Genomic DNA, 24,421 nt, shown 5'->3' with positions numbered 1-24,421 from the left:
AAAGAGACCATAGCAAAAATCAACAAAGCTAAAAGCTGGTTTTTTGAAAAAATAAACAAAATTGACAAACCATTAGCAAGACTCATTAAGAAACAAAGGGAGAAGAACCAAATTAACAAAATTAGAAATGAAAATGGAGCGATCACAACAGACAACACTGAAATACAAAGGATCATAAGAGACTACTACCAGCAGCTCTATGCCAATAAAATGAACAACTTGGAAGAAATGGACAAATTCATAGAAAAGTATAACTTGCCAAAACGGAACCAGAAAGAAACAGAAGATCTTAACAGACCCATCACAAGCAAGGAAATCGAAACTGTAATCAGAAATCTTCCAGGAAACAAAAGCCCAGGACCAGATGGCTTCACAGCTGAATTCTACCAAAAATTAAGAGAAGAGCTGACACCTATCTTACTCAAACTCTTCCAGAAAATTGCAGAAGGTAAACTTCCAAACTCATTCTATGAGGCCACCATCACCCTAATTCCAAAACCTGACAAAGATGCCACAAAAAAAAGAAAACTACAGGCCAATATCACTGATGAGCATAGATGCAAAAATCCTTAACAAAATTCTAGCAAACAGAATCCAACAACATATTAAAAAAAATCATACACCATGACCAAGTGGGCTTTATCCCAGGAATGCAAGGATTCTTTAATATCCGCAAATCAATCAATGTAATACACCACATTAACAAATTGAAAGATAAAAACCATATGATTATCTCAATAGATGCAGAAAAAGCCTTTGACAAAATTCAACATCCATTTATGATAAAAAAAAAACTCTCCAGAAAGCAGGAATAGAAGGAACATACCTCAACATAATAAAAGCTATATATGACAAACCCACAGCAAGCATTACCCTCAATGGTGAAAAATTGAAAGCATTTCCCCTAAAATCAGGAATAAGACAAGGGTGCCTACTCTCACCACTACTATTCAGCATAGTTTTGGAAGTTTTGGCCACAGCAATCAGAGCAGAAAAAGAAGTAAAAGGAATCCAGATAGGAAAAGAAAAAGTGAAACTCTCGCTGTTTGCAGATGACATGATCCTCTACATAGAAAACCCTAAAGACTCTTCCAGAAAATTACTAGAGCTAATCAATGAATATAGTAAAGTTGCAGGATATAAAATTAACACACAGAAATCCCTTGCATTCCTATACACTAACAATGAGGAAACATAAAGAGAAATTAAGGAAACAATACCATTCACCATTGCAACAAAAAGAATAAAATACTTAGGTTATATCTACCTAAAGAAACAAAAGACCTACACATAGAAAACCATAAAACACTGATGAAAGAAATCAAAGAGGACACAAACAGATGGAGAAACATACTGTGTTCATGGATAGGAAGAATAAATATTGTCAAAATGACTATACTACCCAAAGCAATCTATAGATTCAATGCAATCCCTATCAAGCTTCCAACAGTATTTTTCACAGAACTAGAACAAATAATTTCACAATTTGTATGGAAATACAAGAAATCTCGAATAGCCAAAGTAATCTTGAGAAAGAAGAATGGAACTGGAGGAATCAACCTGCCTGACTTCAGGCTCTACTACAAAGCCACAGTCATCAAGACAGTATGGTGCTGGCACAAAGACAGAAATATAGATCAATGGAACAGAATAGAAAGTCCAGAGATAAATCCATGAACCTATGGACACCTTATCTTTGACAAAGGAGGCAAGGATATACAATGGAAAAAAGACAACCTCTTTAACAAGTGGTGCTGGGAAAACTGGTCAACCACTTGTAAAAGAATGAAACCAGAACACTTTCTAACACCATACACAAAAATAAACTCAAAATGGATTAAAGATCTAAATGTAAGACCAGAAACTATAAAACTCCTAGAGGAGAACATAGGCAAAACACTCTCCGACATAAATCACAGCAGGATCCTCTATGACCCACCTCCCAGAATATTGGAAATAAAAGCAAAAGTAAATAAATGGGACCTAATGAAACTTAAAAGCTTTTGCACTACAAAGGAAACGATAAGCAAGGTGAAAAGACAGCCCTCAGATTGGGAGAAAATAATAACAAGCAAAGCAACAGACAAAAGATTAATCTCAAAAATATACAAGCAACTCCTGAAGCTCAATTCCAGAAAAATAAATGACCCAATCAAAAAATGGGCCAAAGAACTAAACAGACATTTCTCCAAAGAAGACATACAGATGGCTAACAAACACATGAAAAGATGCTCAACATCACTCATTATCAGAGAAATGCAAATCAAAACCACAATGAGGTACCATGACACGCCAGTCAGGATGGCTGCTATCCAAAAGTCTACAAGCAATAAATGCTGGAGAGGGTGTGGAGAAAAGGGAACCCTCCTACACTGTTGGTGGGAATGCAAACTAGTACAACCGCTATGGAGAATAGTGTGGAGATTCCTTAAAAAACTGGAAATAGAACTGCCGTATGACCCAGCAATACCACTCCTGGGCATACACACCAAGGAAACCAGATCTGAAAGAGACACATGCACCCTAATGTTCATCGCAGCACTCTTTATAATTGCCAAGACATGGAAGCAACCTAGATGCCCATCAGCAGACAAATGGATAAGGAAGCTGTGGTACATATATACCATGGAATATTACTCAGCCATTAAAAAGAATTCATTTGAACCAGTCCTAATGAGATGGATGAAACTGGAGCCCATTATACAGAGTGAAGTAAGCCAGAAAGATAAAGACCATTACAGTATACTAACACATATATATGGAATTTAGAAAGATGGTAACGATAACTTTACATGCAAAACAGAAAAACAGACACAGATGTACAGAACAGACTTTTGGACTCTGTGGGAGAAGGCGAGGGTGGGATGTTTCAAGAGAACAGCATCGAAACATGTATATTATCTATGGTGAAACAGATCACCAGCCCAGGTTGGATGCATGAGACAAGTGCTCGGGCCTGGTGCACTGGGAAGACCCAGAGGGATCGGGTAGAGAGGGAGGTAGGAGGGGGGATCGGGATGGGGAATACATGTAAATCCATGGCTGATTCATGTCAATGTATGACAAAAAGCACTTTAATATTGTAAAGTAATTAGCCTCCAACTAATAAAAATAAATAAATTTAAAAAAAAAAAAGATCACACCTGCCACACCACCCCATGAAGGTGTTGGGGGCAGTCTAGCCAGCACCTCCTGACATCCTCATTATTTCATTCATTGATTAAGTATTTATTGCCATTTATTGTACCAAGGGGGGCTTCCCAGGTGGTGCAAAAAAAAAAAAACAACATAAAGTGGTAAGTACAATTTGATACAGGACGAGGATTGAGAAGACTGTGTTTGTAGGTGGACTGGCTCAATTTCTATCTTGACACAACCACCAGAGTAATATTCCAGAAACACACACACACAATATATATATATTATATATGTATCATATATATATATGAATAATAATACATTAGTATATATTATGTATATGACTTATTATATACATGATTTACTATATAATACATCATCATATAATATATAATACATATTACATGTAACTTGTACTAATATATACATAGCATATACATGGTATGTGTGGTCAGTTGCTCAGTCATGTCCAAGTCTCCAACCCTATGGACTGTACCCTATCATGCTCCTCTGTCCATGGGGATTCTCCAGCCAAGAATACTGGAGTGGGTTGCCCTTTTCTCGTCCAGAGGATCTTCTTGACCCAGGGATCAAACCAGGTTCTCCTGCACTGGCATGTGCATCCTTTATCACTGTGCCACCAACATATTTTAATTATGAAGAACCAGTAAATAAGATACCAGAAACTGAACAATTCTTGACAAATCCATTACATACACAAAAACACTAGAGAAAGTAATCTCACTGTTTTCCAAAATTCTTTTACTCTAGGCCATAAAATGTTATATGCCATCCATACATAATCCATTGTTGTCTACATTCAAATATACCACTATCTCCCTTTTAAACAAAATTCCATCAAGACAGCCTCTAATAAAGGGGAAGACCATAAACCAAATCATAGATTTAATTCAGTTTCACTTACAAGGTAGTCAGCTATGAATCGAGTGGAAAATTAAATTAATGGCTATGCTAGTCTCCCCAAATGTTCTTAGCTATCCATCAAACAAAAAAGAACTGTAAATAAAATTTAATGCTGAAACCATAAACACTATATGTATACAACTGCTTTTATGGTAGAAAATTGTGTGCAAGGGTTAAACACAAGTGAAATACCAAAGAGGTATCAATAAGCTAAAGTCATACAAAGGGTACAATCTTTTTAAACATGGAAAAATAAACACACACTCATATATGTGTATGTGTGTGCGTGTGTGTCCTTGGTCGCTCAGTTGTGTCCAACTCTGCAATCCAATGGACTGTAACCCACCAGGCTCCTCTGGTCTGTGGGATTTCTGAGGCAAGAATACTGGAGTGGGTCACCGTTTCCTTCTCCAGAGAATCTTCCTGACTCAGAGATCCAATCTGCATCTCTTGCATCTCCAGTATTGGCAGGAGGATTCTTTACCACTGTGTCACCTGGGAAGCGCAAAGTCCACTCGTGTACAAACATAAATAAATCAGAGCTGCCTTGAAGCAAACAAACCCTGCTGGGCCATTACTTCTGGATGTGGATCCTTTAGTCCTCATCCTTATGTGTGGACTCCTCCACCTAGATTCTAGGTCTACTCAACAAGTATTATACACAGAGAGGAAAGGTCTCCAGGAAGAAGGAACTTGGGACAAGTCTGGAGCTCTGTATCCTTCATGGCAACCTCTCAGATCTTGAAAAAGGCTACGCAAAAACAGAAGAGGATCAACTATACCCAAAGATGCACCAACCTTCTGGAAAACTACCAGTTTGTGGTATTGTAACCCCCAATTGAAACTTTTTTCAGTTCAGTTCAGTCGCTCAGTCGTGTCCGACTCTTTGTGACCCCATGAATCGCAGCACATCAGGCCTCCCTGTCCATCACCAACTCCCAGAGTTTACTCAAACTCATGTCCATTAAGTCGGTGATGCCATTCAACCATCTCATCCTCTGTCTTCCCCTTCTCCTCCTGCCCCCAATCCCTCCCAACATGAGTCTTTTCAAATGAGTCAATTCTTCGCATGAGGTGGCCAAAGTTTTGGAGTTTCAGCTTCAGCATCAGTCCTTCCAATGAATATTCAGGACTGATCTCCTTTAGGATGGACTGGTTGGATCTCCTTGCAGTCCAAGGGACTCTCAAGAGTCTTCTCCAACACCACAGCTCAAAAGCATCAATTCTTGGGCGCTCAGCTTTCTTCATAGTCCAACTCTCACATCCATACACAAACACTGGAAAAACCACAGCCTTGACTAGATGGACCTTTGTTGGCAAAGTAATGTCTCTGCTTTTTAATATACTATCTAGGTTGGTCATAATTTTCCTTACAAGGAGTAAGCGTCTTTTAATTTCATGGCTGCAATCACCATCTTCAGTGATTTTGGAGCCCCAAAAAATAAAGTCTGACGCTGTTTCCACTGTTTCCCCATCTATTTTCCATGAAGTGATGGGACCAGATGCCATGATCTTAGTTTTCTGAATGTTGAGCTTTAAGGCAACTTTTTCACTCTGCTCTTTCACTTTCATCAAGAGGCTTTTTAGTTCCTCTTCACTTTCTGCCATAAGGGTGGTGTCATCTGCATATCTGAGGTTATTGATATTTCTCCCGGCAATCTTGACTCCAGCTTGTGCTTCTTCCAGCCCAGCCCAGCGTTTCTCATGATGTACTCTGCATATAAGTTAAATAAGCAGGGTGACAATATACAGCCTTGACCTACTCCTTTTCCTATTTGGAACCAGTCTGCTGTTCCATGTCCAGTTCTAACTGTTGCTTCCTGACCTGCATATAGCTTTCTCAAGAGGCAGGTCAGGTGGTCTGGTATTCCCATCTCTTTCAGAATTTTCCACAGTTTATTGTGATCCACACAGTCAAAGGCTTTGGCATAGCCAATAAAGCAGAAATAGATGTTTTTCTGGAACTCTCTTGCTTTTTCGATGATCCAGTGGATGTTGGCAATTTGATCTCTGGTTCCTCTGCCTTTTCTAAAACCAGCTTGAACATCTGGAAGTTCACGGTTCACATATTGCTGAAGCCTGGCTTGGAGAATTTTGAGCATTACTTTACTAGCATGGGAGATGAGTACAATTGTGCAGTAGTTTGAGCATTCTTTGGCATTGCCTTTCTTAGGGATTGGAATGAAAACTGACCTTTTCCAGTCCTGTGGCCACTGCTGAGTTTTCCACATTTGCTGGCATATATTGAGTGCAGCACTTTCACAGCATCATCTTTTAGGATTTGAAATAGCTCAACTGGAATTCCATCACCTCCAGTAGCTTTGTTCGTAGTGATGCTTTTTTATGTAAAAATAAATCTGGGTAGGGCCTCCTTGAGAAGTGGGTCACTAGGAAGCTCAGAGTATTAAGAAGCATTGCTGCAAAGATTAATCTTAACACCCAAACCTTCTGCATGAAGACTTCAAGTCAAAAAGATACTGAGTGTTTCTCTAGACCTTCCTTATGATAAAAAGGGAAGGGCAAGAAAAGGTGTAATTACTAAATTCCAAAGGTCTTCAGCTTTTGGCTGAAGCAGCATTGCCAATTTACCAGAACTACAGGAGAAGATATCTAGATAGGAAAATCCACAAAAGTTTTTTCATGGTTTGACACCACAAACACTATAAACTCAAGTGACCTTTAGTTGCAATGAAATGGCCTGTTTTATTGTTGTTTTTAAATCAGTTTTCACCTTCCTCAACCTCCCAGATACTTCCATAGCACCCAGAAGCCTTTCCTAACCTTGTGGCTATTAAAAAAGACATGACACACATACACAGACAATTCTACAAATTGGGTGAAAAGTACAAAACAGTATATAGTGGATGACTTCATAAAGTATGGGAATAAGCTAAGCTGATCTCTGCTATTAGAAGTCAAGTTGGATGGCATCACTGGCTCTATGGACATGAATTTGTGCAAACTCTGGGAGATAGTGAAGGACAGGGAAGCCTGGTGTGCTGCAGTCCATGGGGTCACAAAGAGTCAGACACAACTCAGTGACTGGACAACAACATATAGTTGCCACTGAAGGGATGGTTAAAATTGAAGAGGGTGTCCCTGGGATGCTGGAAATGCTGTGTCTTGACTGAGCACTGATTCAAAACTGTAATCAATTAATGAACACTCAGCATGGTCCCATATACATCTGTTATTTCCACGAAGGTTGAGTGTGAGTGTGTGAAATTTAAATTCTGAATTCCCTGAAATATGAGAAGACATGAGAACCTAATCTTGGAGATGCTCTTGTTGGTACCAAAGGAGCCGTGAAAGCCTAATATTTTGGTTGCACAAAACACTTTCCTTTACTTCCTGAACCGGAAAGCCATAAAGGATGAACTGCAGACTTTGACCTGTTGTGTTAACCAGTTAAGACAAGGAAAGAAAAAAAAAAATTAAGTGGTCACAGCCTCTGGTTTATTAAACATTTGTGTTAAACAGAGGGATTAAATCATATTCTTCAAACTTAATAAATTTAATGTTTTTTCTAAGTCATTTATTTCAGAGTTTTGCTTTAACAGCTCTCCGACCCAACTAAGAGACATTTAGTTTGCAATTACAGTCAAGCCAAGTGTATCCACCCAACAACAATAGGTCAAGTTACAAAAAAAAAAAAAAAAAAACAGCTCCAGGCTTTCTGGGCAGCAAACAAATCAGTGTGTACTCAGTAACCCCACAAAACAATCCCATAAACTTGTTGTAGGTGTGGGTATCTATATTTTTAAAAGATGCCAACTAATTTCATTTATGGGAGAAAAGGTAATTCAAACTATTCAAACATGGAAAACCTGCCATGAAACATTAAAATATTTTAATACTTAATGATTGAATCTCTTGAATGTACTTTTATAAAGAAAAGAACACTGAACAGACACAGTTTCAAAAAAAAACAACGCACACAAAAAAACCCCAGACAACAAAAAATGTGGGCTGAGTGAGGTTTTTGTGGCTCTTACAAAGCATTTTAAATTCCAAAATTCATTCAAAAATTATTTTTTGAGTACTTATCAACACATTATTTGTTGATCAAGACAATTTGAAGAACATCATGAAACTATTTAGGAATCATTTACCTGGGATTATTTTTTATTCTTTCTCTAAGGAAAAAAAAGAAGTATATATATAATGAAAATCCTAACCAAGTATTAAATTTTGGTTTCAGATGTCAAAATAAATCAAAATATTTAAGGTCAAAATTAAAGAATGAAACTCAAAAGTTAACTACTTTGCAAAAATCTTATAAACTCAGTAGTGAGGAACTGAAATTTCCTTCTACTGTGGTATTTGTTCCCTGAATATCAGATTAATAGCATCCCAGCCCGGTGGAAGGAGAAAACCATGGGCTTTGTAGACAGGTTTAACTCTGCTACAAAGAGATATCATTCCACTCAGGGTTCTCACAATAAATACTCAGACTGTCTGACTTTCTCTTTCATCATCTCTATAAAATGGGAATAAAACCACCTATGTCACAAGGTTATGGAAATAATTAACTAAGGTAATTTATTAGTTTCTTCCCTGAAATTAAAAATATTTCATCTTTAAGGTTAGTATTATTATTTTTTTAAGGTTTAGTATTATTATACCAGACATTGCTTTGAAAAAAAAAAAGATTTGACGAGATGGCGGCAAATTATCTGAAGTTTCAAATAGTTTTATTTGGTGTATGTGCTCTTTTGAGTTATATGAATGACCTACTGATTATTACTAAAAATAAACTGTTAAAAGTCTTAAAATTGAATATTGGGGAAAAAAAATAAAACACTGAAAAGGCATTTCTTAGAATCCTTACTGGAAGTAATAATATGAATTTAGATACTTTTTTTTTTTAATGTGTGAATCATCATTTATTTTTTAACCAATTTTACTGTGGTATAATTTACATACAATAAAAATGCACCCATTTTAAGAGTACAGTTCAAAAAGTTTCAAAACGTATACATTCATCAAACCACCACCATCAAAATCTAGAACACTTCTGTCACCCCCCCCAAATTACCTCCTGCCCCTTTGTAACCAATCTCTTGTCTCAATGTCCAGCCCCAGACAACCATTAAACTATTTCCTGTCCCTACAATTCAGATTTCCCTTTTCCAAACTTTTACAAATTTCAACACTAAAGCAACAGAAGAACATTGAATAAATTCAAAACTTATTTTAATAATAAGGAAAGAAGAGTCATTTCACATTTTCAGTTCCAATAATTTCTGGAACAAAGATTCCAAACTATGATCCTTTAATTTTTTCTTTTTTTTCTTTTTTACTAATTCTTTAATCCAACAAAACATTAAATTATCTATTAGCATGGTAGTATGGAAACTCCATATAAAAGTTTTAAATGATGATGATCAAGTGTAATTTTTTAAAAAACACAAAAGCAAATATTAAAACTACAACCATAAAAATATATGATTATACATAAACATGCTATGGTCAAGTTAATTTTTTAAATTAACATAAAAACAAAACTAAAATTATAATATATAGTAGTATAGAAGTGCACTATTACTGCCTATTATTTTTAGCATAGGCGGGTATATTTTGTAAAAGAAAATCTAAGAATGGATCATGGATCAAACAGTTCTCCAAGTCACTTGATTATGAATGCCATATTGTATTTATAATAGCACCTCCTTTTAAATGATTCAAGCTGTTTTAAAACCCCACTAATTCTCCCAATGCTACTTGGGAAAAACCCAAGTTCAATAGCTTCCTTACTCAAGAGTGTAGACCAAAACATCCGACTCTAACACTAAATGTTTTTCTGAATCTCAAGTTCTAGGTCCTAGGTAAAGTCTACTTTAGATGACTTTTTCACTATTAGAACAGATGAAAAATTAAATATTCAGTCAAGAGAATGGAAGAAATATCATAATGGGTTAACCAGCTAGTATAATCTCTCAGGTGGTTAACTCAGCATAGTGTGGTCACTTCATGATACAACATGGAAACTATTACATAATTACACATTATACTTAGCCAATCTTTCTTGAATTTACTTATAAGCTCAACCTACTACAGGCTGTTCTCAACTCAACTTTAGGATGTTCTCGAAGGTCATCTTCATCTTATTTCTACTCTGCTTAATTTTCTATTCAGCGATAGCTTCTATCTGTAGTCTACATCCAACTCTTCTTCATTCAGAGGCCCTGGAATCCCACTGATTATTTCGGTGGTCCTAACCTGAAGCTTTCCTAAGTACCTGAGTATGCCAAAAACATTAGGCCGCTTAACAATAATTTTCTTGACTGGAACCAGAGGATCTCAAATCTGACTGCATATTACTCCATAATTTATTAAATCAGTCTCTACTGATGGACTTTCAGAGGTCATCTAATCTGATCTTTTGCAATTATAAACAGTGCCTCAATGCATATACCTATATTTGTAAATATCACATATATATCATGAATACAAACATATCTGTAAAAATGATTACAGAAGAACTTGCTAGGTCAAGGCATCATATTCTTTTTTAAAATAGTATTTTTTTTTTAAATTTACGAAGTGTTAAGTTTTAGCTGTATAGCAAAGTGATTCAGTTAAACATATGTACATATAGGTACACATGTTCTTTTTCAGATTCTTATTATAAGATATTGAATATAGTTCCCTGTGCTATATAGGGAAGTCCATCAGTAGAGATAGGTCTACTAATAGGTCCTTGTTGTTTATCTGTTTTATATATAGTAGTGTGTTCTCTCTTAATCCCAAACTCCTAATTTATCCCTCACCCCTTTCCCCTTTCACAACTGTAAGTGTACTTTCGATGTGCGTCTATTTCTGCTGTGTAAATAAGTTCATTTGTATTATTTTGTTAGATTCCACATATAAGAGGTATCATATGACATTTTTCTCTGACTTACTTCACTTAATATGATAATCTCTAGGGTCATCCAAAAGGGCTATATTCTGAGTGCTGAATGATACATTATCACATATAATAAACTATTGTCAACAGTCCTCAAAAATCATACTCAGTCCTCTGAGTACCTGAAAATCCCTGCATTTCAGGTTAAAAATTAAAGTCATTCCAAAGTCTTTGAAAAGGAATCATTTTGGGATATTTTAAGCAGCCCCAAGAGTCACAGAACCAGACAGTCCCTTAGAGATCAGCTAATCCAAGCAGGCCTATGGTTTTATTATTGAGGAAAATGAGGTCAGCAGAGTTTAAGAGACTAAACTACATCTGGACCAGATTAGAACCTCAGGCTTCCTGCCCTTGACCCTTGCTCTTGCCCTTGACACTAAGTCAGGGCAGTTCACTTGCCCAGAACAAAGGTATTATTTACTCTCGGTGCCCAAATCACCTTGGATGACACACACACACAGTTATCAATTAACTATCAGTTGATAGTTCATGCCAAACTGTGGTAAATGTTGCAGGGGACATGTACGTGGATAGCAGTTCTCAACATGTACACTGTGTGTATATACATGCAACCCAAGAGCCTGGGTGCTGTAAAATACAGTTGGAAGCTCAGACAAGAAGTGCACTGGGTCCTAAAGAGAGTAACAAGGAAGAACTGAGCTCTATTCACGCACAACCGAAAATAGAGCTTAAAAACTGGATTGTAACAAAATCATAATCTTTAAGTTCAAATTTTTGAAAAGGTCCCATTTAGGTCCTGAATTCGCCTTCTGCCTGCTTTAAACTCATCACTTTATATGTGTGGAAGATGTAGCTTTTACTACAATATTTATCTGTATCTTCCTCCTCCCTGGCATGAATAGGTTTGTTTAATTTAAAACTTATCTACATTTAGTTAAATACACAAAGACTAGCATCCGCTCAAATTAACTGAAAAATTCAAACAAAAGTAAGTTTGTAGAAGAAAACAAACAGAAATGGGAGGCATAATGATTTGTTGGTACAAATTATGTTTCAACTTACAGTTCTAAACCCAACTCGAAAACAGATTCTAGAAGGTGTACTCATGGCAGATGTGAAATAATTACTCAAATAACAAAATCTAAATTCCAAATCTATCCTATCGGATGGATAAAATTCACCACAAGTCTGTGCAGTGCTTAAACTTGATTAATTCTTGTATTTGAGCCAAAAGAGCAAATTCGAATGTTAACTTAAGCTAAGCCATAGAAAGTAGATACAAACACTACATTTCTTAAATAACAGCTGATTTTTCTTTAAAATCACTCTTCTAACTTGAGACTACCCCTTTGAAAACAGGATGAGGATTCGAGTTACTTAAGATTTCTTTAAAAGGCATTTTAAAGCAAGATTAACTGTTGGTTTAAGTCTTGACATTTCCCGATTAATAACCCTAAAGCTTAATGAGGCACAACAGATTTAAGAATTGAAGATTTTTAATGAAAACGGAAGTTAAGGACAGTTTGGTGCAACACACTGTCACCAAAAATCTGTTTCAAATAGAATTGAATCTCTACATGTAAAAAATACAAACTATCTAAGAAGACTTTCCCCTTAAAATCTCAGTCCAAACTTTTAGAAGACCAGGGCAGACTTTGATAAAAGTATGACACTATACTCTGCAAGTAAAATTCTAAACTTACAATTAAGGCCTAAAAAATCATATGTAATTTTAATTTGGGTGTATATTTATGTCATTTTAAGACATGCTTATAATATTTTAGGACACACTAATTGTTTTTCAAATTGCATTTAATGCATTTGCAGTGCACTACATCTGCCTGCAATGCGGGAGACCTGGGTTCGATCCCTGGGTCGGGAAGATCCCCTGGAGAAGGAAATGGCAACCCACTCCAGTATTCTTGCCTGGAAAACTCCATGGACAAGAGGAGCCTGGCAGGCTACAGTTAATGGGGTGGCAAAAGAGCTGGACACAGCTTAACGACTAAACACCACCACCACCTGTTAGTAATGACCACATGCCAGTTTTTAAAAGGGCAAAGATACACATAAGGAGAAGAAACTGTGAATACCAGCTAAGTTAATTCTTACTTTCAAAGGAACTTGAAATTCAAATAAACATAGAGAATACATATATGTTTTATTTTTAAAATGACTGTGGTATCCTAGATTTTCCAGTCTAAAACAAAGCCTTTTTTCCCCCCCACATTTTATGTATTGAAATTAATGCCATGAAAGTCCATACCTAATATGAGAAAATCACATATGGTTTGTGCATCTTTTTTCATAGGTCCTCATTCAGCATTGAAAGCAGAAATCTATGTGATAAGACTAAGAATCTAAAATATTTGTGAAACGTAAGGTGATGTCTTGGATGTTTCATAACCCATTCAAGTGTATTTAAAATAGAATAATGGAGCTATGCAGTTAAAATGAGAACCAGAAAAACAAAGCAGGCTTCTAACCTATTCATGACTGGATGGGTAGTAAAAGTATAATTGATCTTTTTTCCCTGATGATAAATCTATTTAAGGATTTGAAAGTCACTTGTATGAAAGGAAAGCTTGTCATAACTTTGTGATATCCCTTGATCAGTGAAGTTTAATGCTCAAATTCTGCTTTTTTTCTTTTTTAGAGGACAATGCTAATGCCTCAAGCTAAAATGAGCAAGAATAGAGAAAATCTTAAAAGCTGAATATCATAATATGCAAAATTGACTAGAATTATGTAAATCTAGGTAACAGAATAACTCAACTAGTAAAGATTCTCTTAAAGTGAAAAAAAAAAAAAGTGTTCCAAGTAAAACAAAGAACACTTCGGTTAATTAAAGGCATAAAGTCCTTTTGAATATTTACTTCTTCTTCTTTAACTGGTCTGAAAAAATTAGGCAGCTCAGTATCTAAACTGATAACTTACTCATTCTTTTTTCTAAAACTCTTTGACTCCTTAGTCTGGCTTGAAGCTTAAAAAGAAAAGCTAGAGTTCTAAAAAGCAGATGACTGCAGAGTGCAGAGGGGCCATTTTCACATTGCAGATAGATCTGTTATTCCAGTGTGTAAAGCAGACCATGAGCAGAAAGTCATTTCCAATCTTGGTGTGTACAATCCACACAGCACATTTAACCCTAAAACTCATGATGCATGAACTGCTCTGCTTCCACTTCTAATGACCTTGTAAATCACTCAGTGTTATTGCTTGACTCATACCCATGAATTACCCAAATAACTTGATGACAAAGTTTTAATCTCCCCTTTCTTCGAGGTTTTTGAAAGTCAACCTCGGGTTGGCCTGTAAGAAACTGAGAAAGAACATACAACAGAAAAGGGAAGTGCACAATTTGACGTTTACAAATTATATATATATATATATATATATTATGCTTAAAAAAGAAAGAAAATGGCCTACAAAATCCACACCTGGTTTCAAAGCAGATGACTCAAAGAGGAAATGAGATTGTTTCATGGTACACAGATTAGTCCCATGTTATTAGTGACCAAGAAACGTCTCCTCCTATCCTAACTTCACTGCACAGTATTCAATTAAAACTTACTTTCAAATCAAAAAGTTAGTCAGCATACCATCCAGAGCTGGACTCTTAGGATTTACTATAAATTGCCTATAAATAAGTAAGACCACGCTATGATGTCCAAAACAACATGTTTTTTAAAACAAAGATTTTTCTAACTTACGACGTATTTGTTTTTTAAATCTTATGTCTGGGATGATTCTTAAGTTTATCTTGTTTTCCCCTTCACTTCAAACACTTGAAGTAGCACTTTTTTTCCTTCCTCCCCTTCAGCCTAACCTCTTCAATAAACCCCTTTTTAAAAGAAGAAACAATAAATGAACTGACAGGAGGTGAAAGAAGGAGGAGTGTGCGCTCCAAGAATAAAGGGCGGTTTTATAACAGGAGGTACTTTTGTTAGCAAGTGACTGGCAGGTCTCCTCCCCCAAGTTAGAAGAAATTCCATCCACTCCCCAAAAGTGCAGAGGCCAAAAATGTCCAGTGGAACAGTTCTGAAACCCCAGCGTCTGCAGAGAGCCGAGGGGGGCGGACTGGCGAATGGGGGAAGGGGAAAGAGAAAGAGACCAGCAGGAGAGAAAAGAACAAAAGGAGAAACCCAAGAAAGGAGAAAGGGACGGCGGGACCAGGGCGGCCCGCGAGCCAGTGTCGGGGAGAGAGCCTGAGAGTAGGCGAGCGCGACCCGGGGGAGGCGAGCGCGGAACGGGCGCACCATGGACAGGGCTCGGCGCGGCCCACACCCCTCTAGGGGGCGGCGGGAGGGAGCGCGCGAGACCGCGGGCGCCAGTCCGGTCCAGCCCCCGGCGCCCGTGGCCGGAGCGCGCCAGGCCCTGACCCGTGATGACCACGGACGGGGGCGATCCGCACCATCTGTCCCTGCCCCGGTCGCCCCGGGCGCCGCCGCACTTCCGAACCGCGCCCGCACTTTTTGGAGCAGTCGCCGGCCGGCCACCCCCAGCCGCCGGCGGTGCGCTGGTGGCCCCCTGGGGGGGGACTCCCCCCCCCCCCCGCCCCCGAGACCCCTTCAGGCCGTGAGGGCGGACACGCCGCTCTCCCGCAGCCACCGCGGGCCCCCACCGCCCGCGGCGGCAGAAGCGGGACCCCCAGCCGGACCCCGCCCAGCGCGGGGGGTCTCGGCCGCGGCGCGCGGCTTCCCTTCGCCAGACCCCGCTGGCGGGCTAGGAGGGGCCTCGGGGCATCCTCTGGCCGGCCGCCGCGGGAAAGTTGGACGCTCGGCCGGGCTGGGGACCCGCGCGGAGTGGGGAGGGAGGCTGAGACCTGCCTGGAGCAGGTGCTTCCCGCCGCTGAGGAGCCTCCCGGTACCGATCCCAGGGATAGGCTGTCTGGCGCTCTCCCGAAGGAGTGAAAAGTGCGGAGGCTCCCGGTCAAGGCGCCCCCAGGACGCACGCAGGGTAGAGGCAGCCGGACAGAGGAAGGGGAAAAATAGCCGAGTAACGGAACTTCTCCCTGCCCGGCGGGATAAGGGGCGTGCGGGGCCAGGGTCTGGGTGCGGAGGCGCGGGCCCGCGTAGACTCGTCTGGGCAAGGGAGCGTGGTTTTCTTTTCAGGTAGGACCGACAGAGAAAATTGCGAGGGCAGGAAAACAGAAATAGGCAGCAATTCGACGCTAGGATAAAGACAATAGGACACTGGAGCCCTCGGGCGCCGGGAGCCGCGCGGGTGCCAGGGTGAGGTGGGGTGGAGGCAAGTCCCGTAACTAAGATACCAGAGTGAGAATTCCGACTGCAAACTCGAGACCCATCTCTGCAGAAATAAACAAAAAAATTGGAGCAAAGTGCTACGCGAGGGGTGAGAAGCATAGAAAACTGCAAAACCGGAGTGCTAGCGTAGCTCACCCTTCTGCTGCCTAGAGACACCCCCCCGGGAGCTGGCTGGACCCCCGCAGGGGCAGTGGGGAGACCGTGATCAGCCCCTTTGGGCACCCGCCAAGAGAGGCGCGGGAGACCGGCTGGCCCCGGGCGCCCTGCTCCGGCGCCCGGCCCCTGCCTCGTGTCTGCGCAGCTCCCGGCCGCGCGGTGCGGCACCTCCCTTCCCGGGTGCGCAGCCCGGCCCCGCAGCGGCGCGGGGAACAAAGGGACCCGGCGCCGCCCGCCCCACCCCGCCCGCGGCCCGGCCCGCGGGGACCGCCGCGTACCTGAAGCAGGGCCGCCAGCAGCGGCAGCAGGGTCCGCGGCGCTCCCACTATCCGGCACATGGAGGCGGAGAGGGGCCGAGCGAGGAGCCGGAGGCGGCGGCAGCGGCAGCACCAACAGCGGCGCGGAGAGACGGCTCCAGGCAGTTTCCACCCCCTTCCCTTCCCTCCCCTCCCCACCCCCTTCTCCGCTGCTCCGCGCTCCCCGCCAATGGAGAGCGAGCTGATGACAAATAGCGGGCCGCGGAGTCCGCGGGACTCGCACCACGAGTAATAAAACAGACTGAGATCAAGGAGCTGGGGAGGGGGCGGGGGAGAAGGCGGGCGTGCGCGTGAGGGTGTGAGTGTGTGCGTGTGTGTGCGTGTGTGAGTGTGTGGCCGCGGTGGCAGCGCAGGCTGCTCTGTTTCGGCCCCAAGCGCTGCGAAGCCAGGAGGGATGCAGGCGACGGGGACCTTGGCCGGTGGAAGATGCGGAGGTGCAAGCGGAGCGGCGGGAGCGCCCCAGGAGCTCCGCAACGCGAGGTTTCGGGCTCGGGGTTTTGCTTCCTCCGGGTCCCCTCTCTAGGGCCGCCGGGCACGACGAAGACGCCGGCGAGAGCGCCGCGGGGAGGGCGCTCGGGGCCGTGCGCGCTGCGCCCACAAAGGGCAGCAGTCCCGCCGCCCGGCGCCTCCGCTGCGTGGGGGCGGAGGTCCGCTTCTTGGCGCCCCTTGCCGCTCCCCCCGGAGAGTTGGAGACTGTTCTCCGGCCTCGGCCGCGCGGGGATGAGGCCAGGGGCCGGCGCGGCCGCTCCCGCCGCGGCTCCGTCCCGCGCAGTTGCCGCCGCGGCCGCCCCCGCTGCCCGCGCGCCGGTTCTCGGCCCGCGCCGCTCACTCGCGCGCGCCGCCCCACCCCCGCGTCGCTGCCGCCGCCCGCGCGCCTCGCTCGGCCTCCGCGAGCGCGATCAGGGCGAGCCGCCGCCGCTGTCCCCGCGCTCGCCCGCCCCGCGCGCTGCCCGCTCCCAGCTCGGATTGCCTCCAGCCGCCGCCGCCGCCGCCGCCCTCGCCCCCGCCTCCCTCCTCCGCTGAGCCTACCCGCCCGCGTCGTGGCCAATCGGAGGCCACCAAGCTGCAGCGGTAGCCGGCCGGATCCGCGGCAGCCGCCCGCCCCCGCCCAGCCGAAGCGCCCCATTTTTGCTGCAGCCCGCGGGGGGTCGCCGGAGGGAAGCCTGGGGTACGCGGAGCACAGCCCCGGCAGGTGGAGGGGCTGCGAGAAAGAAAAAGAACTTGCGCAGGAACTTGATTGGGTGGCAGGTTCATTTTTGGACCGCGATGGGGATCGGATAGAGAAGAGGCTTTGGAGGGGGGATGATTCCTCCGAAGCCTAACGCACGCTTCTCTTTCCTCCTGTTATTCTTTCGAGATAGACTGTTTTTTTTTTTTTTTCTCCTTTCTGGGCAGGGGCAGACACAGCAAACTGGCGACGCAGGCAGGGCGCATCCTGGCCATTGTCTGCGGCGCTCGCCACGAGCCACCTGCGGGCCGGGAGGGCGGAGGCCCGGCACTTCTCCCCTCTTTGCGGATGTACTGAAACTGCGAAGTTTAGGTGTGCTTGTTATGTTGTTTTTCCCTCTGGGGGTTTGTGAGTGCGTGTTATTTTCTTTGAAGTCTCCCGTTTTCTGTTTCTACTCGTTCGTGACACTGTTCACAATTTTTAGCAAGTGGTCTAAGGGACTTTGACTTCCCTCCCTAAACCACTGCCAAGAACAACAAAAAGTATAGAACGAAAGAAAAAGAAAGCGGGGGAAAAGGAGCTAAAAGCCAGAACTTGCCCTGAAGAATAGGATTATCTAAGAGATAAAATGACTGATTCTGAGTTCGCACCAAGTAAAGGATTTTTGCTTCGTCCTTGTAAGGTATAAACTTGGAGTGGATCACAAAAAAAAAAAAAAAGTGAGAGACTTCACAAGTTTGGGTCACAGGCATTTGTGGAATGGAGGGAGGGGTGAGGAGCAGTCGATTTTGGTGAGGTATTAAGTTTTTGTCAGTAATTTTTTTTTTAAGGTTTTTTCAGGTAAAGAAAAATACCTTTCTTTTTTCTCCTAGGCTTTTCAGCACTTAGGAAATCATCAAACTTCGTTGCAATTAATGTGCATTCCTCTTCTGCTTTGGATAACTGAAGAACTAAGATTATTTGAATTTGAGTTTCAAGATGCTGATTATTTAAGAACTTGATATGAATCTCTAAAAATCAAGTACTAATTTCTTTGACATAAGTGATGCAGCTTTTAATAATGTACTGTCACTAGCTCGGCTTTTAAAAATTCAGTATTCATAGGGAAGTTGATTCAAGTTTAATTAAAACATAATATTGTAGGCCTTTTAAAAATGAAACTCAATTTTTTTTTCCTGGATTTTCTTTCCAAAAGAATAAGAAAGATCATGTTAATTAAATTTAAAGACAAAAGGCTCCACTTGTTCTTTCTCTTCCTTCTTTGCTAGATAGTATTGTCACATTATTGCTAATTGACCTAAAATTTCTCCTTGTAATTGGATATTTGTGAGTTCCACTTTCAAGGAGTCATGTATAATAGAAAAACATCTAGCCGCAATATTAGGGATATCCTTTGTTGTACTCAAAAATGAATTTATAGAGTTCATCTCTGTGCCTAAGAATTAAGCTGTGATCCCAGACTTGAGGCTTTAGTTACAGCCTCACCACTCCCAGCAATAGCCACTGATGTTTATTGCCATTCTGATTAATTTAAAGGTAGAAGAGATTTCAGTATGAATAACTATTGCTTATTAGTATTATTTGCTTGAAGCTTTAAAAATTGTTCCCTTTATAAATAAAACTCTTACTGTGACTTCAAAATCTGCTTTGGAATGGCTGTCAGTCAACTAATTCTCTTGATTCCAGTGGTTTTCAATCAGCCACGTAAGCACTGACAGTATTTTATTTTTTATTTATAAAAAATTTATGTCCAGCTTCCATGAGTCTCACTCTTCAGTGGTTATAGGTTGCTTTGGAATCTTACCTGAGTTTAACTTGATCACGTGCTTGGCCCAATCTTGCTAATCAGCCTTTGATCAGGAGAAGGGAGAACCTAGTCGCAGATCATCTTATTGGAGATTGGCACATCCATTTGATTCTAATGAAAGTAGATCTAGTATTGACTTTGGTGCCCAAGACAAATGGTACCTCCATTTTGCCATTCTAAAGGTAATCTACTGGGTCATTCATATATTTGGGCCAGCTCTCAGGATTTTGGCTTCTGCTCAAAGCATTGCCAGTCTGAAGACTAACTTTCTATCATCTTGCACAGCTCCAGGGATGAAGGGGCCTAGGCAGTGACCTAGAGAAACAGCTTGATTGTGGGGGGAGCGGGGAACACAAGAAAAATAATAATTAAAACTAAGACTGGCTTATACTCTGAAAATCAGCTTAATCCCTTGATTTCTGAACTAGGCACTGCTGCTGATCTACTCCAAGAGGTCTGAAATGAATACCTATGTCAAACATTATGGACAGACTGAATAAATGATAACTCCTGCACACATAGCAAGATTTCATATGCATGTAAATGCCATGATGATTCGTTTTTAAACGTTCATTTCAAGGAAAAGTCAGAATAACTTCATGTTCTGGTGTGTATTCTCAAACAGGATATGCTAAACATACAAATACATCACACGAGTATTTTTCTAAAAGGGTCCTGACTTTGGAAAGAAATACAAACAGTAGTTGTCAAGTCTGCAACCTGTGCCCCCACCCCCACCCCCCTGCCCCAAACACACAGACACACACCTCTGGGACAGGATACACACTAGTCTTGGCTTCTGACACCCAGCTGAGAGCCCTTCCCAAATGTTGACTCAAGACCCTCCGCCATGGTTCCCTTTTCTTGCCTGGTCTACAGGATAAACTAGAATTGTCCCTTCTCCCTTAGGAAGTAGCTCTGGCATTTGCACGTTTCTTCCCAACTAGCTTTAGTGTGTTAACACTGACCTTCCCTGGGTTCACAGGCCTTTTAGAGTCACAGGCTGTTGTAAGTGAAACGTCAAGGTGGTCTAAGGCTTAAAGATATACACAAGGCTAGCAGAGGCAAATAGACAACACTGACTGGGACTCAGCCTTACTGCCCGTCTTCTGGGTGTGTGTGTGTGTGTGTGTGTGTGTGTGTGTGTGTGTGTGTGTGTGTGTGTGTGTGTGTGTGTGTGTGTGTGTGTGTGTGTGTGTGTGTGTGTGTGACTCAGCCTTACTGCCCGTCTTCTGGGGTGTGTGTGTGTGTGTGTGTGTGTGTGTGTGTGTGTGTGTGTGACTCAGCCTTACTGCCCGTCTTCTGGGGGGGGTGTGTGTGTGTGTGTGTGTGTGCTTAAAGATATACACAAGGCTACCAGAGGCAAATAGACAACACTGACTGGGATTCAGCCTTACTGCCCGTCTTCTAGGGGGTGTGTGTGTGTGTGTGTGTGTGTATGTGTGTGGTAGTTGTTCAGTTGTGTCTGACTCTTTATGACCTCATGGACTGTCGCCCGCCAGGCTCCTCTGTCCATGGGATTTTCCGGTTAAGAATACTGGAGTGGGTTGCCATTTCCTTCTCCAGGGGATCTTCCCAACACAGGGATCAAACCCACGTCTTCTGCATTGCTTGAGGATTCTTTACTATCTGAGCCACTAGGGAAACCCAGTCTTCCCTACAGAGTCCCCCCATTTTTTTTTAATTTTTTTTAAATTTATTTTTTATTTTTTTCATTTATTTATGTTCGTTGGAGGCTAATTACTTTACTTTAGAAAAATTCACCCATGTGGAATGAGAATGGTTTAAAAAACTAAAGGAAAATTTAATGATGCTGGGGATTTGTCCAGTATTCCTCTCAGGTTTTTGTTCCTCAAAGTAGGTACAATTGGAGATATAACTCTGCATTTCCTTTCACTGGTCTCCATCCTCAGGTGCCTTTCTCACTGTGATCATCTCACCATACTGAGTGTGATTCTAGCATTTCAAGATTCATATCTTTGATATAACCTGGAGCCAAGTGCAACCCAACCATTCGTCTGGTCCTCACCTGGAGAAGACATGATGTGTTTCAATACTGGAAAAAAAAAATTCCTGGCTTTTAAAATAATCCACTCTAGTTTGGAAATATTACTTAGGTTTCTTTCTCTTTTTTTTCAGTATTTGAAAACCAAATTCAAAAGTTTTCATGGACAGTATCACCAAATTTATAACTTGAAGTATATATGGTCGAGGAAGTGAGTAAATGAATTAGTTTTACATTTGCACGATGAGGGGCGTAACTCACAGGCAGCCCCTGTATTGGGAGAAGCACCACAGAGAAAGAATCACGTTCTGGAAGGTAGAAGGGTGTGATAAACAGATTATGGATTTCAGTTCAGGTAGACTTAAACTCCATGAACTGGGTGAGTGAGTTTCTGAAAATTTCTAAGATTCTTTTTCCCTATTCCCAATTTGGATAATATACCAGAATTTCTTAAGAAAGCCTGAAATGAACACAGAGCAACACAGTAGGAGCTTAGCTTTTTATCTACACAGTAAGTCATGTCCAACTCTTTTGCGACCCCATGGACTGTAGCCCGCCAGGCTTCTCTGTCCATGGGATTTCCCAGGCAAGAATACTGGAGTGGATAGCCTATCCCTTCTCCAGGGGATCTTTCCAACCCAGGGATCAAACCCAAGTCTCCTGAATTGGCAAGCAGATTCTTTTCCACTGAGCCACAATGGAAGCCCACCTATATGTGTATTAAGTATGCTCACCAGACTCCTCTGTCCATGGAATTCTCCAGGGAAGAATACTGGAGTGAGTAGGCATTTCCTTCAGGGGATCTTCCTGACCCAGGGATCGAACCTGGGTATCCCGCACTGCAGGCAGATTCTTTACCATCTGAGACGTCAGAGAAGCTAGCAAATAATAATATGCAGGCTAGTACAAGTAATAAAAAATTTAACGGGTTATAAGGTGCATAAAAATAAATTTGAGAATGTGAAACTATTCGGAGGAACAATATACTAAAAGTTAATATATTGATTTCATAGTGGAAAGCGAATTCATTTTTGATTATCTCGGAAGTTGACAATACCAAGACCAGAATTAAAACCCATTTTTCTGAGTCTTTCTCCTATGAACCTAGTTCTTGTCATTTCTTGAACCATGTTCTGCCTACTCGTTTGTGGAGTCCAGGTTTCCTAGTTGACTTCATAAGTTCTGGTTGACGATCAGCTGTCTTTGAGAAAAATCTGATTTGCATGATATTCAAGAAATCTACCTTCTGCAGCAGCAGCGTGAGTATTTATGGGGCACCACGTTAGATTACTTAAAAGTCAGAGGGCCTACTTCTCAAGATAAATGTCTCTTCAGAAAATAAAACAAATCACGCTGAAGGCTCTTTTGTAATGTTTAGTGGTGCCAAACTTTTGTCCCCATGTCCTATTAAAAGCAAAGACATGCCTTCTGGAAAGTTCTGAAATGCAACTGTCACTGTTGAGAGGACAGTAAAACATCTTTAGTATCTGAATTTACCCTTTCCTCCAGTGAAAATCGAGGTAGATGTTAAAGTATTTATCAGGGTTGGATTACCTGTGTTCTCTCCCTGAGTAATCTTCAACACGCCACTTCATTTCTTTACATGTTTTCTCATCTACAGAAGAGAAATCATTCCACTTGCCTCAAAAAATGCCGAGAGGACTAACAAAAGGAAGTCACTGAAGCCTATTCAGCTCTTTAGAGAGAAGTTCTGGATAAAATACATGGAATTCTCTAAGACTATGGATTCAGCTCTCACAAGAGGAATGGTTAATTGGTTTCAAAAGTTTAAGTCACATTTTAATGATGTGGCATAACCAGCAAGCCATCAAGTGCTTATGAAATCTTTCTTCTTTTTAATTTTCATTTATCCAAAAAGTTTATTTTTAATTTATTTTAATTGGAAGCTAATTACTTTATTGTGGTGGTTTTTGCCATTCAGTGATATGAATCAGCCATGGGTGTACATGTGTCCCCCCCATTTATCCACAAAGTTTAAAAATAACATTTATCTTTCTGTTACAAAAGCAGCACATGTTCATGTGTAAATATTTGAGAAAATTATATTGTCATGTGTGCCATGATCATCCACAGATGATTCAGAGTTGATGCTTTATTTTATAGTGCTCACCAGAAAGATACAACCCCAGTGTTCCTTTTCAACAGTGAATGCAAAAAAATCAACCATAGTCCCATTTACCACAGAATTTATAATGTATGTTACTGTGATTCATTCTTTACATAGCTCAAAAGGGCCGAGTGGTTATCACAAATAAGCATTATCTTTCTGGGAGGTCTGTTATTTTGAGTCATCCTTGAAAAAGGTTTTTTCAAAAACAAGTTTGCAGGAGATGGGAATATTCTCACTTGTAAATTGTTAGGAGGGCCAATAATAAACATATATTTGCATTGCAAAACGTATTTATCCAAGCCAGATGAAATTTCAGACTCTTTGAGGATACTCAGGCCCCCTGATATCACCAGTTGAGGAGTGAGTTCTTTAAGGTGTCTGATCACCAGGGTTCGGAGGGAAGTGGTGAGCACAGGCAGGGACAGATGGACACACGTGGACAAATGGACATCAGAAGAAGGCGGGGACTAAAGAAAACACCCGAGGTTTGTGGTTTCTAATGAGATGGGGTTCCTATGTGGATAGAATGTGGAGTGTGGCCAAACTACAGGATAGGGGTGAGGTCATAATCTGGGTAATTGTTCAGTAAACATTTGCCCAGTTTTTACAACAAAACAAGACACAGGACTTGGAGTTTGGA

The 24,421-nt window shown here is 41.6% G+C and overlaps 1 protein-coding gene across 1 annotated transcript in view; it reads right to left on the bottom strand.

Moving 5' to 3' along the window:
* Positions 1-17,090, bottom strand: part of CDH2 (cadherin 2) — a 247,245-nt gene extending 230,155 nt beyond the window's left edge. Inside the window, exon 1 of the mRNA XM_043889237.1 lies at positions 16,632-17,090. Within this exon, the coding sequence (XP_043745172.1) occupies positions 16,632-16,691 (60 nt within the window). The 5' untranslated portion in view covers positions 16,692-17,090. The remainder of the gene's footprint in view (positions 1-16,631) is intronic.
* Positions 17,091-24,421: the final 7,331 nt, after the last annotated feature.

This window comes from Cervus elaphus, chromosome 27, assembly GCF_910594005.1.
Source record: "Cervus elaphus chromosome 27, mCerEla1.1, whole genome shotgun sequence".
NCBI classification, from domain to species: Eukaryota; Metazoa; Chordata; class Mammalia; order Artiodactyla; family Cervidae; genus Cervus; species Cervus elaphus.
The sequence above is the reverse complement of the archived record's forward strand: the minus strand, read 5'-3'. Positions and strand labels throughout refer to the sequence as shown.